General features: G+C 42.7%; 1 protein-coding gene across 2 annotated transcripts; it reads right to left on the bottom strand.

Annotated features, from left to right (window-relative positions):
- Nucleotides 1–209: 209 nt before the first annotated feature.
- On the bottom strand, nt 210–15,181 carry gpkow (G-patch domain and KOW motifs). 2 transcript variants are annotated; one of them, XM_012968321.1, is made up of 11 exons: nt 14,948–15,181; nt 8,476–8,633; nt 8,262–8,392; nt 7,623–7,729; nt 6,622–6,823; nt 6,227–6,359; nt 2,605–2,806; nt 2,444–2,516; nt 2,154–2,223; nt 1,649–1,734; nt 210–440 (listed from the first exon to the last, which is right to left on the bottom strand). In XM_012968321.1, exons 1-11 carry the CDS (start codon nt 15,151–15,153, stop codon nt 312–314), a joined length of 1,497 nt encoding a protein of 498 aa, XP_012823775.1. In that variant the 5' UTR covers nt 15,154–15,181; the 3' UTR covers nt 210–311.
- Nucleotides 15,182–18,807: the final 3,626 nt, after the last annotated feature.

Below are 18,807 nucleotides of genomic sequence, written 5' to 3'. Positions count from 1 at the left end.
ACCAGCTGATACTGTCAAAAGATAGTGAGAGTCCGGTTTATCAAATACCACTTTGACACTCTCCAGCTCCCCCTCCCCTATTTAAAAAATGTTTTTACCTGTAAGTGGTTATGATTACAGCAGTTCTCCCCGAGATATCTGCAGTGATCAAACCTTCTGTGTGCCGAAAGCCTTAAACTGACACCAATCATACCACAATCATTCAGAAATTCACTTTGTATAGAAAATGATTTATTTACAGTCATTAAATAAAAAATAGCACATTAGAACTCTATACACAGTGCCTCCCAGAATAGTATGTGCTGAAGGCCTTAGTCATCCTGCGCCCCAGTGTAATGGCAAATGGCATCATAGCTCAGGGTTTCCGCAGAGTCATGTTCCCCTTGTAACTGGACCAAAGCTCTGCTTTTCTGCTTGTCTCTGTGAAGAATCTTCCCAACCTGTAAAGAGTGGCTAATGTCAGTATGAAAAGCTTGCATACATATTAAACAGACAAGACACTTTCAGTAGACTGGGGAAGCAGAACTGGACAGGAGAAATAGTGTAAACCATAGACCAATGACCCTTTTGTTTTGTAATATCCTCTATCCCTTCCCCTATTCCTACATTTTCCCTTTTCTCATCTTCTAGATCAGTGCTGTCCCAACTGGCAGCCTGCGACCCCCCTGTGTGGGCCCACCTGTCCTGTTTTGATGGCTTACCTTTGTGTAAACTTTAAATGGTATCAGTACTGAGATCAACTGGCCCCCTGCATGGTTCACACTTTAGATTCCGGCTGTAATCCCCCTGTATTGTTTAAACATGTAATCCCCAGTAATGCTCACACTTTTTAATCTCTACATTGTTCACCCTCTGCATTGTTTACACCTCAGGCTCAGAATGTAATCACCCACATTGTCCACCTGTTCACACCTCAGATTGTAGGAGCAGTGCCAGCATTGTTTCATTGTATGTACTGCCTGCACTATGCTGCCTGTGTGTATGGCACACACAGGCAGCATAGGGCAGGCACAGTATGGCACACACAGGCAGGGTAGGAAAGGCACAGTATGGCACACACTGGCAGCATAGGACAGACAGAACATGGCACACACAGGCAGCATAGGGCAGGCAGAGTACGGCACACACAGGCAGCATAGGGCAGGCAGAGTATGGCATATATAGGCAGCATAGGACAGGCAGAGTATGGCACACACAGGCAGCATAGGACAGGCAGAGTATGGCAAACACAGGCAGCATAGAGCAGGCAGAGAATGGCACACACAGGCAGCATAGATCAGGCAGAGTACTGCCTGTGTGTGCCATATTCTGCCTGCCCTATGTTGGCAGAGAGGTGGGAGGTGAACCTGGCAGAGGTATGTTCTGGGAGTTTGTTAGCAGTTGGAAATAGCCATTAAATGGTCCCTAAGGTGTGTAACATGATAACATGGGTGTGGATTGAAGTGAATGCGGTTTAAAAAAGCGGAGTGGTCAAAACTGGCTTCCATTAGCAGTCCTCACTATGTATGCTAGAGAAATTCCGGCACCACAGAAGTTGGACAGCATTGTTCTAGTTAATATTGATGAGGCTGGGCAGACTTTTTTTTATACAACCTCACATCATGCACAGACACAAACAACAATTCCATGACAATAAAATGTCACTTACCATGCCCCGATACTTTCCCAATACTACCATCACATGTTCTCCCTCTTCTTTAGGTATGATTGTCTCCAGCATGTCTTGTCTCATATCTAACAGCAATGAGAGGGATGTACAAAGAAATACGGATAACTGGGCATAGAAGGTGGGCACCAACAGACCCAATTCCAGCAGGGGTGGTAATCATAACAGAAACTTATTACAAGATAGACGTGTGCTTGTAATAAAAAACGCTAGTCTCTAAAGTCTAGAGGAAGTGTAGCACAAAAAGATGGGAATTTGATCACAGTGGACCTTCTTAGAGGACTACCGAGATAAAAAACACACTGTAGCCTTAGAGAAGCATCCAGGATAAGCATCATCAGTAATGTCTGCAATACACAAGGCCTGGTTGCTGGCAATAATAAGCATGTGAAGCCTTAACAAGTTAAAAAAAAAAAAAAAAAAAACCTGGTTCATGCAGGGGTTGTGTTTACCTGATTCACAGCAGGGGGAAATACAGTTCACTTACCATCCAGGATACGCCCACTTTCTGTTCGGCATGAGCATCTTGTTGGGCTCAAAACATCTTCTATAAACATCTAAATAAAACAACGGACAGTAAATCTATATGTATGTGTTTGTATTGGAATAACGAAAAAAGGCATTACAGTCAGCCAGGTTCATAATAGGAGAGTCTGGTAGTCATTACGGCATAAAACAATCAATACAATGAACATAACTGTAACTTGTGTTGTGAGGACTTTTTTAAATATATATGAATAAAATCTGACTTTTCATTTTAAGGTAAACAAGCATTACCTTAGAGTTGTAGTACTTTCCCCCTTTATAATTTTTGTCAATAAAGCGAACCCTTAAGTCCCGATGTAGCCAGCTGAGAAAGAGAAGCAAAAAAATATCAATACACAGCATCCCCCAAGGCAAAGTCTTATTATTAATAGCCATCTAATTCGATTTTTTACCCCTGTGGCTCTGGCCTTATCTTCTTCTTTTCTTTCTCTCGATCTGGACTCCTTTGTCGATGTCTCTTTTCTCTGTTATTTAAGTCACTATTCCTGCTTGACTCACTGTGTTTCTCACCATCTTTTCTTTGTTGCTCTTTATCTGGGCTTCTGTCTTTATGTTGCTCCTCTTTGGATTCCTGATGCGCTTTACTTAATCGGCCTTGAGGGACAAGGGAAAAAAGTGAAAAATGTGGGAGTCATAATACTGCTTTTAAATATTCACAGCTATCCTCACATGTGCACTATAGTTGCCATCTTTTTCTTCAACATGCTGCCCCTTGTTCAACATATGTGCAATAAATAAAACTTAAGCCAAACATAATTTAGTTTAGTCCTTCAAACCACACCCATGTTATCATAAGATCATACCCACAATGACACTTTTACTGTCAAGCACGTATGTGATACGTGCTTTTCAGAAAAGGCTTTATCTGGCAAGCACGTATCACATATAGGCACATGTGCAGTAGAGTGAAAAGCCGACTTCTCTGTTAAAGTTCCACTATTCACCCTACTGCACATGCGCGCGAGCGATACAGGAAGGAGGAAGCGCTGCAGCTACCCTGGGCTGGTGCTGTTCTCTCTGAACAGGGGCACCAGCCCGGGGTAAAAGGTAGGCGATTAAAGTCACTTGGGGGTGCCTAACATTTTGGCACCCCCAAGTGACTTTGCCTTTCCTTCACACTCGTGTCTGCTATTGGAGCTTCCTGCTGCAGCCCCTCTGAGCCTGCCCACACACTAACTGCTGCAGAGAATCTGCGGTCCTGGGACCCTCTGTGCAGCCAAGGACTCGCAAAAAAGGTACGTGGCCTTTTTTTAACCTAGATATACCCATTTTAACACACACATACATACATTTAAACACATACAAACCGCCTTTTACTAAATGTGTTTTTTTTTTTTGCATTTCTGTCTTTTTGCATTTGTACATTTTTACACACTTTTTCGAGGTGTACACACAAGTATACAGAAACAGACACAAACACTTTTTTTGCTCTTTTTTAGTTCCTTATTTTATCATTTTGTCTTTTGTTTTTACCTTAAAAATTAGGGGAAACCAGTGTGACCATTGAATAAAGTATTCTGACCACTAACCACGCTGTAAAATAATTAATTTTGTTATTTCATTGACTTGCCTAATTGTATTTCATGTTTGTGATTTTATTGCAGTTTTACACTTGCATTGTTGTTTGTTGCATTTCTTTTAGTGTAGCTTTGCCGTTTGGTGTACAAGGACGTTTTCAGCTGTTTCTGATTTGTCAAAATGTGTACTTTTCAAAAATATATGGTTTTTCTGGGGGTCTCTGTGCAGCTAGGGGGTTTTACTGCATATAACATGCAGTCTGGGCTCTGTTTGCAAAAACTGAGTTGGGAGGCTAGAAAATTTGCATGTGTTACTTTCATTTGGTACATAACCACATACTTAGGTAAATCTATGCATATTGGGCATCAAAATGTTCAGCAGACCTCTGGCATTCAGATTTAGGATGATTTATCATTGTATGTAAAAAATTGTGGGAGATAAATATGACAAATTGCCATATTAGGTGACTTTAGGTGATTTTCAGAAATTACATAGAAAACGCTAACTTTAGGAAAGCTTTGCCGATTGGTATTTTGGTGTAGAAAGGCATCTTTACCCATGTTGGATTTGTCTGAATGTGTACTTTCAAAAATATATGGTTTTCAGGGGTCACCCTACATTTTTGCCTCTTTCACCACACACAAAACTCCCTGTGTGTTTATGAATTAGGTAAATGTAAGCCATGAAATTAGTGCACACAAGGTATATTTTGGGGTCTGTAAGTGCCAGGCTGTAGAGTGGAAGCTTTGAAACAATTTTTCAAAAATGTCACACATTTTTATAAAAACTGGTACATGTAGGAAAGGATTGCAACTTAACTATTACCATTAACCTTTGATGCAACAGATACCACCCCATAGTTCCTCCAATATTTCATATAATGCAGGAATGGCCAAAGGTAGTAGTCTTACAACATCTAAAGGGCTGCTGCATTGTGAGAGCCTTCAGTCTTTCACCAAAACTACTTGGAATATGGAACCTAACTGGGTGGCTGTCCCATTAAATAGTGTCATTGGTGGATGGTTACATGTAGAGCAGAAGTCCCCAACCTTTCTTACTCCTGAGCCCCAGTCAAATGTAAAAAGACTTGGGGAGCAACACAAGCATCATAAAAGTTCATGGAGGTGCCAAATAAGGGCTACGATTGGCTATTAGGCAGCCTCTATGCACATTGGCTTACAGGAGGCTTTATTTGGTAGTAAATCTTGTTTTTATTCAACCAAAACTTGCCCCAAGTCAGGAATTCAAAAATAGCTACCTGGTTTGGGGGCACTGAGAGCAACATCCAAGGGGTTGGGGAGCAAAATGTTGCTCCTGAGTCACTGGTTGGGGTTCACTGATGTAGAGAATGTACATAACACAGCTATGTTTGGATAACCATTTTAGTAATTTTGGATGTGAGAAATTGCTTTAAAAAAAAAAAAAAAAAAATGGATGTCAAATGCATGGCCCCTCTGTCACTGAGCTAAAGCTCCTGTATCCTCCCTAAACATTCAGTAATAAGGTGAAAGTTGGGGGGGCTGCAGCTTTGAAATCAGTGGGTACTATAATGCAGCCACGTATGCAAGCTAGGTGATACAGCCATCAGCCATAGCCAGCCCGGCTGATCATGAGTCTGCACAAACACTGATAAGCCACACTTTTTTTTTTCTTTGCCAATTAAAACTACACAACTCTTGTGAAAATTATATACAGTACTGTAAATATGTATTTTAATAACTAAACAATCAGCTCCTTTTTGCAGGAAAACAATCTTTGAATTGTTGGGCATGCTTTATCGCAGCATAAAATAATGATCTTATTAGCAGGAGGGTGAGACTAACAAATACAAGGAAACCATACAAAGACGAGCAAAGGCATGAAAAATGCAAAAAAAAACTGCATTTTTGTAAAATTCTCAATAAAGTGATGAAATTTTAGGTCTTAGGTCACAAGGGGGAATGTATATCTTTATTTATAATGGAATGGAATGGCACTTATTGGTGGTACTTAGTCACTTCCCACAGTAATTAATATGTGAAGAGTTAATTTTGATTGCTCTCTATAATAGTGGCATTTACTAATACATACTCTTTGTTTTCAATACAATAAAAGCAGTTTAAAAAAACAAAAACACTTAAGAGTAACCAATATGACTGCTCTGATTCAATTCACTTAGTTTCCACTATGTGACACTAGCATGCATATTGCCATAGGAGGTAGTGTACTTCAGGAGGTGCAAACAAAATGACTGCCTCCAACATAACATACAAGACCACATGCAATATCAATGTTTACATCTTGATTGAAGATTATAACACTAAATAATCAATGCATGGGATGCCTAGAAATAATCTGCATTCATATAGCGGTATAAAGGTAAAGGCACGTGCATAGTAACATCCCTCAATTTAACTTTCAAATAATATAACTATAACATCTGAATAATGTACACACACCCAATGACAGATTATTACTTGGAAATTGTACAGCATACTTTGTTGCAGTTACACTCACTCAGATCCTTTGCAAACTTTGTATATTCTGCGCTGCTGACCAATCGCAAGGAAAACAGAGACACTGTAACCACCTTTCCACCAATGGCAAGCTTGATCATTGCCCTGGAATTGTCTGGGTCAACGCCCTCTACCTGAGAACAATGATAAAGACATCAGTAACTAAACAGGAAACATACTAAACTAGGAAAACTGATGACGTGGCTGGGTTTACCACTGCTACATGTTATACCCTGGATTAGGATGTGTAGGTTGGGCCAAACCCCATGGGACCAGCGATAAGCTGAGACAGGTTCATGAGGAGTGTTTCTTGGTTGGGTTAAAAATTTTTCAACCTGCACATCACTACCCTGGATTGTAAGGACAGCATATATGACAAAATAAATTCAGACTTACCTTCCCATACAGGTCTTTGTGAGCTCCACTCTGTATCTGTACTGAACTCCCTTTGCCAAGACCTCTTGACTCTTCTTCCAGTTTCTCCCCAGGTTTTAATGGTTTCCGCGGTTTCTGTGGCTCCAGATCCTTTAGAGCAGACCGATCTGCACCGAGTCCCAGCCCTTTAGGGCGCAATTTCTGCTCTAATGGCTTTACATCCCTGGGGGCACACAATTGGCAATACTATTTTATGTCTTTATTATTAAGCATTTATGTAACGTCCACATTCTCAAATGTAAAGATATGGGAAAGCATTCACTTATATGGGTGGACTACTTCTAATGCCTTGAATATATCACAATTAGAATACCAAACACATATGAACATTTATTGGGTGCAAAAAGCAAAAAAATATAAATACAAATGCATACCAAATCAAATGGCAGAGGTGTCTTAGGGAGATTTTTTTTTTTAAATGTGAGATTAGAGCTCACCACAGGGAAAATATAATCCTAATTTCAGACTGTACATACATGCTAATTATCTGCTTTTATCCAAGGAAAAGCTAGCATGATCCTCTTCATTTACCATAAAACACGATTGTATTTTTCCTTAAACATGTTTCTTAGATGGAAGTGCAGGAAGGAACCGACTTATAGATGAGTGTACTGTTTATCCACCATGCATTTTCCCCTTGATAACTGTGCGTCATTCCTTTTCCATCCACTCCTTCCCTTGCCTGTTCTTGCATCGTAGCTTCCCTCATCTCACTCTAAGCACCCTATGTACATTCTTATTCTGCCAGTGAGCCTTCCGTGAATTCTGGCGTTATTAATCAGAGGGCAGTTAGCTATACTGTCACAACTGAAAGGTTCCTTAGCAAGTCTCGGCTCAGAGATATACTAGACAGCAGTGAGTGAGCTGATGATCCTATAACTAAACACAAACTATATAAACCTGTAAATACAAGAAGTACACTGGTCTCACAAACTGTTCTGTCACTGGTCTATAGTACTTACTGCTTAAATGTGCGTCCAATGCCCTCTCCTTCCTTCCATCCCATTCCTCTCAGCATCGCCATCCCATAATACTCCACAGGCACTGCATCATAGTCTGCAGCCTCCGCCTGAAATACAAATGCAGACACAAGACAGGAGAAGAGAACTATATTACATCTGGTTTACATGTGAGATTTCAAGTGTAATATATATTAAAAGCCTTGGAACATTTTACATATGTAACATTATGGAAGGAATTAATGGGGCTTTGTTCCATCCTGTCTAAAAGGACCCTATAGCATCCTTAGGTGATGGAGTCAATAAAAAGACTTATCCTGCATACTAATATGAGCACTATCAAATAAGAAATTTTTAAAAGTTACATAATAACAAACTGGAAGAGTAAAAGACTGGAATAGCAGAAGGTGTGAGCAGAAAGATAAGTAATAAAAAGTAACAACAACAACAATAATAATAATAATAATAATAAAACTGTAGCCTCACAGAGCTGCCGGGTGGTGACCCCCTAACAACCAGGTAGCAAGCTATATTGCAAGCTGTAAATTGGCAGAAAAACACACTAAAATTTACCTATATGCTAAACTACCCCTTTAAATGGTGAATATAGCCAGTGTTATCACGAATGATAATAATACTCACAGAATCTGGGCGTAAGCTAACATCCACCTTCTCTCCATCTTCGTAACCATCAGGAATTCTGTTCTGCATAAGCAGTGGGATGCTCAAAGTTTGATCTGTCTCTGAATTATCCTCTAGGGTGCGCCGGGATTCTAAAAAGAAACAGAAAAGTGTAAGATAAAATGGAGAAGAAATGAGTTACAGGGTTGCAATAGAAACAAAACTAGCCATTTACCCTCTATCAACTCTTTTACAGCCTGTGACAGCACGGCCTCTTCTTCTGTTCCTGGAACTGCATCTTCCTCATTGTCCTTTTTCTTGTTCGGCTTGGACCACCTATTTTTGTGTATGAGGGGAATAACTAGCTCCTTGGCTTCTGGAGTAGGGTTTGCGCTGTTTAGGGCAAAAATTTGATATAAATTAGATGAGAACACATGGAGGACTTGCTTTAAATGTAAATATATGCCCATATGCCAGTAGAACTACTGTAACAATTACAGATCAAATACAAGTTTAACAAATGAAATGCTCAGATGGGAAGACAGACAGGAGGACTTCTCATAGTCTGTTGCCTCATGTCATTAAAATTGCTTCCTCGTGACCTGGGCCAAAAAGGGGTCTTCCCAATGGCAAACTTAATGGGGGAAAATGCAGACTGTTGGAATCTCCAACAAAAAGTACATATATCTTTGCATGATGAATAAATATGTAATTTTCTACTTGTCAATTTTCTAATGTACCATGAACTCTATACTGCTCTATACTGCAAAGTAATTTGTAAATGTAATCACAATCAGCAGCAGCATCGATCCCTTCTGTTTCTGACTCCTCCAGCTGTTTTTGCTGCATTGTTTCAGAACTAGAAAGATTTTGCTTTTAATTAGGTATTGCATTTACAAAAAAAACTTTAAAAATGCTGATTTAATGTACATTATGTACATACAGTATGTAATGCATGGGATCATATGTACATATATCACCTGATCCCATACCCTGAAATTCCCAAAACGAACATCCCACTCCCTACCTACCCTGGGCAAGCTAACCTCTTTTGAGGTCTTCATGCTGCAAAAAAATTGTGACATTTTGGACGAATATGCAGAGTTAAACAGTAAAGGAAAATAAATTATTTTTATAAATTATATATTGTTTATAAGAAATGCCTCTCATCTATTTGCTATCAAATATATCATATAACTATACATAAAAATGGTGGCACTGAATTATATTTAGATCCAGCCTTAGAGTAATGGCACACCAGGTGATTTCTAGTGTTTTGTCCCACAGTCTTTTCTGTCCCCCATTCATAGTCAATGTGCCTTTAGGTGTTGTACTCCTGAGACCCATAGGTTTAACTGCAAGTCAGGTGGGTTTGGATTCAAGCTATACCCTGAACATCTAGAACGATTGGGTAAATCTCTGCCAGCTGCAGCGCAAAATAACTAAACTGTTCGCTGCAGTAGTATGGTCCAATCATTAAACAGTACCCAGCACCTGGCTGCGATTCCCACTGACTGTGAATGAAAAGGCGACAAAAAGCTTGAATTCACCAAGTGTGCCATTACCTTGAGGAGAATTCTGGATGTACTCCAGAGTGCCCAGCGCAAGGCAGAAGAAAAAATATGTTCACAATACGCTAGAACAGGACTCCATTATTGTTTTCTGTCCCTGCAAATAGAAAAATGTGTATGTTCAACTACAGCACAGCCTTATCATACAGTAGCATTAGGGTAACTGAAAAATAATCTGACTCCGTTGTTATCTGGGAAACACGAGAGGAAGGGCATGTGATTACAGGAACTGAATAGATTGCAGCCAAGTATACAGAAAACTGCGGAGTTCTAGAATGCAAACAGCAAAGATAATGGCACTGCAAGAATATCAAGGAGCATTTAAACGCAACAAACCTGCCAAAAATGTGATACTGTGACACAAAATAGGATATTTGTTACTAACTGTTAAATCCATTTCTCTGCAAGTCGATAGGGGGACACAGGGAACATATGGGGTTAAGCTCCACCCTCCAGGAGGCAGGACACTTGATTGACAGATTAAAGGGACATGCCAGGTTGGGCTTTACCCCTCCACTGTACCCGATCCATCAGTTTGTATCAAAGAAGCACTGATACACTAGAGAACTAAATATAACACGCAAAACAGGTAACAGAGGAACTATTCCCACTTCTGACCATTTGGTTAAGTAACTAATAACTGGGCGGGAAGCCCTGTGTCTTCCTATCGACTTGCAGAAAAACGTATTTAACGGTGAGTAACAAAAATCCTATTTTTTCTGCCATCACAGGGAAATATGGGGACTTAACAAAGCAGCCCCAAACAGCAGGATGGGATACTGTATTATTGTGTGGACACATTACTGCACAATGGTGTGCAATACCTTGCAGCCAAAAGAGGCTTCGGCAGATGCAAATGTGTCTAATTTGTAAAATCTTGTGAATGTACGTACAGAGGACCAGGTGGCTGCTCTGCAGATCTGGTCTAGGGATGCCGAGTTGTGCCACGGCAAGGAAGCCGCAATTGCCCTTGTGGAGTGAGCCCGGAGTCCGTCTGGTGGTGGTTTGCCTTTGGCCAGGTAAGCTCTTTGATCCATCATGCAACTGACGTCTTGGATGCTGCCTGTCCCCATCGAGGTCCAGAAAGAATTACGAAAAGCGATTGGCAGCGTCAGAAGGCCTTGGATCTCTTGGTATATTTTCGAAGGACTCTTACGACGTCCAAGCTTTGAAGCCTTCATTCCTTGTCATTTTTGGGTTCTGGACACAAGGATTGTACCACAATCTCCTGGTTCACATGGAAGGAGGATACCACTTTGGGTTAGAAGGATGGAATCGTGCATAATACCGTTTTGTCCTTGTGGAATATCAGGAATGGAGCAGCACATGAAAAGGCGCTCAACTTGGATAATCGTCTGGCTGAAGATATCGCCATCAGGAATACCATCTTCCATGTAATTCAAGTATCCAAAATGGAATCCAAGGGTTCAAACTGTGGTTCGAGGAGGGCCTCAAGGATCAGGTTGAGATACCAGGCTGATGTGGGTGGTTGAAAGAGTGGGGCTACGTGTACCAACTCCTGGAGGACCGTGTGAATTGTGCCATTGGGTGCCAACCGGGACTGGAAGGGGACAGATAGAGTGGATATCTGCACTTTTAGTGAGCTCAGTTTCAGTTCACACCCACTGAAGGAAGGAGAGGACTTGTGGTACGTGTAGCTCTGAGGGGGGCGCGTTGGATTCAGCGCACCATGTAAAGTAGGAGTGCCACACTCTGTGGTATGCTCTAGATCAGTGCTGTCCAAATTCTGTCGTACCGAGGGCCGGTATTTTCCCAGCCTACATGGTGAAGGGCCGATAATGGGAGCCAGTTTTGACCACTCCCCTTTTTTAGACTACACCCACTTGAAAACACATAACCATACCCATATTAATGGTGGTAGTACAGCAAAAACCTGCCATACTTTGCCTTCCCTACCCTGCCTGTGTGTGACATACTCTGCCTGCCCTATGTTGCCTGTGTGCCATACTCTGCCTGCCCTACACTGCCTGTGTGCCATACTCTGCCTGCCCTACACTGCCTGTGTGCCATACTCTGCCTGCCCTACACTGCCTGTGTGCCATACTCTGCCTGCCCTACACTGCCTGTGTGTGCCATGCTCTGCCTGCCCTTAGCTGCTTGTGTGTGCCATGCTATGCCTGCCCTTAGCTGCTTGTGTGTGCCATGCTCTGCCTGCCCTTAGCTGCTTGTGTGTGCCATGCTCTGCCTGCCCTTAGCTGCTTGTGTGTGCCATGCTGTCTGCCCTACCCTGCCTGTGTGTGCCATACTCTGCCTGCCCTACCCTGCCTGTGTGTGCCATACTCTGCCTGCCCTACCCTGCCTGTGTGTGCCATACTCTGCCTGCCCTACCCTGCCTGTGTGTGCCATACTCTGCCTGCCCTACCCTGCCTGTGTGTGTGTGCCATACTCTGCCTGCCCTACCCTGCCTGTGTGCCATACTCTGCCTGCCCTACCCTGCCTGTGCGTGCCATACTCTGCCTGCCCTACCCTGCCTGTGTGTGCGCCATACTCTGCCTGCCCTACCCTGCCTGTCCTATGCTGCCTGTGTGTATGGCACATACAGGCAGCATATGGCAGGCAGAGTATGGCACACACAGGCAGCCTACAGTGACACAATCCTGCCACTGCTCCTACAGTCTGCACAATAACTATATATTAAAACACTTTTTTATTGCAGTACCACCACAGTATATGTTCTTTTTATAGTGTGCAGGGTCTATTTGTGGGTTTCTACTGCTCCTACAGTTGAGGTGTGAACAGGAATACAATGTGGGTGATAACAGCCTGAGCCTGAGGTGTGAACACTGCACGGGGTGAACAATGTAGGAATTAAAAGGTGTGAACAATACAGGGGGTTTACATCCTAAATCTGAGGTGTTAACCATGCAGGGGGCCAGTACTAATACCATTTAAAGCTTACAGAAAGGTAATCCATCAAAGCAGCCAGACAGGTGGGGGGGCTACACAGAGGGGGGTCGCGGGCCCACCCAGCCAGACCCTATGCAGTTGCTCTAAGGAGCAGGAAACTGTCTGGGTGGTCTGTACAGTCCCCACTGGGACAGGTGTTGAGCCCGGTGGGCGTCCCGTGTAGGGGTTAACCATTTAGGCAACAGGTAACCCTGTTCCTGGTGTCACCCGGGGTGTCAGGGCTAGGCCCTGACTGAAGGAATCCTGAAAAATCTCACTAGAGACCTGGCTGTCCATCCTCCTGGTAGGACGACACTTGAAAAACTGATGGATCGGGTACAGTGGAAGGGTAAAGCCCCACCTGGCACGTCCCTTTAATTTGTCAATCAAGTGTCTTGCCTCCTAAAAGGTGGAGCTTAACCCCATATGTCCCCGAGACGGAAGAAAAATCTATTATTCAAAGAGAAGCACATTATTATTTTGTATATTTTAGTGACACAAGCATCATTGCTACTGCTCTTTATTAAAACTAGCCCATTCAGCTGAAAGGATTATCTCCCCAGCCACATCAATATCTGACCCCTTTTGTATAACATTAAGGTGATGCTATAATATACATGCTGCTTGCAACGCAGGCCAAAGCTGTAGTAATAAAGAAGGAAGTGTTATAACAAGCATGAAACATAACAATAAATGTATTGCACATTTTCCAAAGTAATTTACCTTGCACCGAAAGGAAAAACCTCTGGAAGTGAAAATATTTTAGGCTAAGGACTACCCCACTGGCTCTCCTCTTCTTCTAAAAAATGCACCAGTATTGGGTGACTTGTGAACATAGTCATCTTCTTCTATTTTCCCACATATTCCCTACACCACCTTAAGCAAGCACCTGCAGTACACGACATTTTGCAGATATTTATGCTGCACATGTACCAAGTTCGATTACTGGGGCTGACTGGTATGAACGCACCAAATCCACTATTTTCGAAATCAGCCGAACCCCAAATCCTTAAAAGATATGGGCGAGTAACAAACTAAATCAGAATTTACATATAAAAGTTAGGGTAAGAAAGGGTTAAAGAGAACGGTCTGTGCTGCAAAAAAATTTCAGCTTCCATGTTTATGTGACAAAGAGTCACGTGGTTTTAAAGGAGAAGGAAAGGGAAAGTCACTTGGGGGTGCCAAAATGTTAGGCACCCCCAAGTGACTTGAATCGCATACCTTTTACCCCGGGCTGGTGCCCCTGTTCGGAGAGAACAGCACCAGCCCGGGGTAGCTGCAGCGCTTCCTCCGAGAAGTCGGCTTTTCACTCTACTGCGCATGCGCCTATTGTGTTAGTCTTAGCGAAATGCAGGCGGAAGCGCATCGCTGCAGGTACCCCGGGCTGGTGCTGTTTTCTCCTAACAGGGTCACCAGCCCAGGGTACGAGGTAAGCGATTTAAGTCACTTGGGGGTGCCTAACATTTTAGCACCCCCAAGTGACTTAGCCTTTCCTTCTCCTTTAAGGATTCAGTTCGGCCAGGATCATGGATTCGTCTGAATACTAATCCTGCTAAAAAAAAAAAAAGGACAAATCGTGGCCAAATCCCAAACCGAATCCTGGATTCAGCGCATCCCTAATGACCAGGAACAGGAAAACGATGTTGGTGGTGCACTGCCCAGAAGGTAGTTTCATATTTCTGTCTCTCTTTCAAATCACTGCATGGTTGCTATAGTAAATTGGACCCTAGCAACCAGACAGCTGTCAAAAATTTCAGACTTGAGAACTGCTGAACAAAAAGCTAAATAATTCAAAAATCTCAAATAATAAAGAATAAATACCAATTGTAAACAGTCTGAAAATAGCACTTTCTACATCATAGGTAAAGTTAAAGGTGAACAACCCCTTTAACAGACCTGGAGTACAGACTTCTGCTACTGCATGGTTTCAGGAGTCAGTCTATGGTCCTTCAGCTATTGCTAAACTGCAACTCCGACCGTTCCAAATACTGAAGTGAAGCTAGAGCTACATGGCAACCCATTAGCACCTCTAATATATAATATACAGTTGTATGGGTGCAGCAACAGAAATAGTAAAGAAGAGGTTAACCATGTGTACTATACACTATTATATAATAAGAGAGAAATAATACAAACCCACGCTGACTTTACAAGTAACTACAGCAGACAAACCCAAGCAGTGTTGCACTTGCCACTTTCTCCCGCAAACACTCTATATCTATATCTTACCTGAGCAACTCTTTACCCTCTGCCCCGACCAAATACTCCTTCTCGTCCTCTTCTCTCTCATCTCCATTGGCCACAAGGAATTTCTTTTTCGAACTGCGACTAAATCCAAAAGATACTGGAGCTTGCGAAGAGCCGCCAGCGGCCATTTTCTCGCTAGTAGCGCAAAGCATCCTGGGAAAGTCTACCAACACGATGAAAAGCTGCATTGTGGGAAGAGCAGGGCGTCGCAACGCATTGTGGGTATACTGGGATTTTCGTGGAGGGAACGAGGGTTATAGAACTAGCAGTTACCATGGAACGAGATTGTTTGTGTTCCTGTTCCCGAGAATGTGCATGCGTGGGTGCCTGTTCCCGAGAATGTGCATGCGTGGGTGCCTGTTCCCGAGAATGTGCATGCATGGGCGCCTGTTCCCGAGAATGTGCATGCATGGGTGCCTGTTTCAGAGAATGTGCATGCATGGGTGCCTGTTTCAGAGAATGTGCATGCATGGGTGCCTGTTTCAGCGAATGTGCATGCATGGGTGCCTGTTTCAGAGAATGTGCATGCATGGGTGCCTGTTTCAGAGAATGTGCATGCATGGGTGCCTGTTTCAGAGAATGTGCATGCATGGGCGCCTGTTTCAGAGAATGTGCATGCATGGGCGCCTGTTTCAGAGAATGTGCATGTATGGGTGCCTGTTTCAGATAATGTGCATTCATGGGTGCCTGTTTCAGACAATGTGCATTCATGGGTGCCTGTTTCAGAGAATGTGCATGCATGGGTGCCTGTTTCAGATAATGTGCATTCATGGGTGCCTGTTTTATTCTCTTATTGTGTGGGGGTAATATCTCAGCATGACATTTTATATTTCGTTATTCATGGGGATATGTCTGAACGATATCCTTACCACATGGGGTACATTTAACAAAAGCTGATGCAATGGTTCTACATGGTACTCCTAGGGTTAAGGATGTGCTGGGTGTGTCTAACCTGAGGATGAGTATGTGGCATACAGGGGGTTAAAGAGGTGTTGGGTGTGCACTACTGAAGGGTATTTAAGCAACAGGGGGGTGGGGGACTCCGTTTATTGCTTCTGATGAAGTGGCCGTGAGCCACGAAACGCGTTAAGCTGGGGAGTAACCGTTCTTCAATTATGTAATGTGTTTTTAATGGAAGCGACAAATAAAGGATAAATATTTTTATTATCACAGTAGTCCTGGCGTGCTCCATCCTACCATACCAATTTTTGTTGCCTGTTTCAGAGAATGTGTATTCATGGGTGCCTGTTTCAGACAATGTGCATTCATGGGTGCCTGTTTCAGAGAATGTGCATTCATGAGCGCCTGTTTCCTAGAATGTGTATTCATGGGTGCTTGTTTCAGAGGATGTGTATGTGGGTTCTTTTTTGCCTGTGTAAGAGAAAGTGTATGTTTTTGGGTCCATGTGTGCTTGTTTCAGAGGATGTGCATGTGGTTTCTTGTGTGCCTGTGTGAGAGAATGTGTATGTTTGTGGGTCCATGTGGCTTCTTGTGTGCCTGTGTGAGTAATCTCTGGGTGTGTCTGTGTCCATTCGTGCCAGTGTCAAAGGATGTACAGGTCCTTTTCAAAAAATTAGCATATTGTGATAAAGTTCATTATTTTCTGTAATGTACTGATAAACATTAGACTTTCATATATTTTAGATTCATTACACACAACTGAAGTAGTTCAAGCCTTTTCTTGTTTTAATATTGATGATTGTGGCATACAGCTCATGAAAACCCAAAATTCCTATCTCAAAAAATTAGCATATCATGAAAAGGTTCTCTAAACGAGCTTTTAACCTAATCATCTGAATCAACAAATTAACTCTAAAAACCTGCAAAAGATTCCTGAGGCTTTTAAAAACTCCCAGCCTGGTTCATTACTCAAAACCGCAATCATGGGTAAGACTGCCGACCTGACTGCTGTCCAGAAGGCCATCATTGACACCCTCAAGCAAGAGGGTAAGACACAAAAAGAAATTTCTGAACAAATAGGCTGTTCCCAGAGTGCTGTATCAAGGCACCTCAGTGGGAAGTCTGTGGGAAGGAAAAAGTGTGGCAGAAAACGCTGCACAACGAGAAGAGGTGACTGGGCCCTGAGGAAGATTGTGGAGAAGGACCGATTCCTGACCTTGGGGGACCTGCGGAAGCAGTGGACTGAGTCTGGAGTAGAAACATCCAGAGCCACCGTGTACAGGCGCGTGCAGGAAATGGGCTACAGGTGCTGCATTCCCCAGGTCAAGCCACTTTTGAACCAGAAACAGCGGCAGAAGCGCCTGACCTGGGCTACAGAGAAGCAGCACTGGACTGTTGCTCAGTGGTCCAAAGTATGTCATTCGGAAATCAAGGTGCCAGAGTCTGGAGGAAGACTGGGGAGAGGGAAATGCCAAAATGCCTGAAGTCCAGTGTCAAGTACCCACAGTCAGTGATGGTCTGGGGTGCCATGTCAGCTGCTGGTGTTGGTCCACTGTGTTTTATCAAGGGCAGGGTCAATGCAGCTAGCTATCAGGAGATTTTGGAGCACTTCATGCTTCCATCTGCTGAAAAGCTTTATGGAGATGAAGATTTCATTTTTCAGCATGACCTGGCACCTGCTCACAGTGCCAAAACCACTGGTAAATGGTTTACTGACCATGGTATTACTGTGCTCAATTGGCCTGCCAACTCTCCTGACCTGAACCCCATAGAGAATCTGTGGGATATTGTGAAGAGAAAGTTGAGAGACACAAGACCCAACACTCTGGATGAGCTTAAGGCCGCTATTGAAGCATCCTGGGCCTCCATAACACCTGAGCAGTGCCACAGGCTGATTGCCTCCATGCCACGCCACATTGAAGCAGTCATTTCTGCAAAAGGATTCCCGACCAAGTAGTGAGTGCATAACTGAACATAATTATTTGAAGGTTGACTTTTTTTGTATTAAAAACACTTTTCTTTTATTGGTCGGATGAAATATGCTAATTTTTTGAGATAGGAATTTTGGGTTTTCATGAGCTGTATGCCACAATCATCAATATTAAAACAATAAAAGGCTTGAACTACTTCAGTTGTGTGTAATGAATCTAAAATATATGAAAGTCTAATGTTTATCAGTACATTACAGAAAATAATGAACTTTATCACAATATGCTAATTTTTTGAAAAGGACCTGTATGTGTTTCTGTGAGTGTGTTCATGTGTGCCTGTGTCAGAAAATGTGTTTGTCTGTGTCCATTTGTTCCAGTGTCAGAGTGTGTTTGTGTGTGCCCATGTGTGCATCCATGTTTGCCTGTTTCAGAGAATGTGTATTTCTGTGTCCACATGTGTGCCTGTTTTAGTTATTTCTGTGTCAGTGACAGTATGTGGCCTGTGTCTGAGAGTTTCTGTGTGTGTGTATGAGATTTTTATGTGTGTCCATGTGTGCCTGTGGCAAATAGTTAAGTCTTTGGGGCACATTTACTAATCCACGAACGTCCAAAAAGCGTCCGAATGCGTTTTTTTCGTAATGATCGGTATTTTGCGGTTTTTTTCGTAAATTGTCGCGACTTTTTAGTAGCCATAACGACTTTTTCGCGAATTGTCGCGACTTTTTCATAGCGTTACGACTTGCGCGAATTGTCGTGACTTTTTCGTAGCCGTCGCGCCAAGTACGAAAGTTTCAGATTCATTCAAGCTTCAGTATAGTGACTTTCCTTGGGCCAGGTTGGAGCTGCAGAGTGCCATTGAGTCCTATGGGAGGCTTCCAAAATCATGCAAAGTCTGAAAAGTTTGCCCGCCATTTACTAGCACTCAATACGCGCAAGTCATAAAGGCTACGAAAAAGTCGCGACAATTTATGAAAAAGTCGTAACGGTGACGAAAAAATTGCAAAAAATACG

This window comes from Xenopus tropicalis, chromosome 8 (genome assembly GCF_000004195.4).
Source record: "Xenopus tropicalis strain Nigerian chromosome 8, UCB_Xtro_10.0, whole genome shotgun sequence".
Classification (NCBI taxonomy): domain Eukaryota; kingdom Metazoa; phylum Chordata; class Amphibia; order Anura; family Pipidae; genus Xenopus; species Xenopus tropicalis.
This window is presented reverse-complemented; position numbering and strand designations above follow the sequence as displayed.

What these genes read in the sequence shown, in the direction of transcription:
- gpkow (XM_012968321.1), bottom strand. Translation starts at nt 15,153, where the DNA reads ATGCAGCTTTTCATCGTGTTGGTAGACTTTCCCAGGATGCTTTGCGCT. An exon ending in TTAGCTTACGCCCAGATTCT is followed by an intron (nt 7,730 to 8,261) that starts GTGAGTATTATT and finishes TTTGTATTTCAG; the next exon opens with GCGGAGGCTGCAGACTATGA. An exon ending in TGGGAAAGTATCGGGGCATG is followed by an intron (nt 441 to 1,648) that starts GTAAGTGACATT and finishes CACTCTTTACAG; the next exon opens with GTTGGGAAGATTCTTCACAG.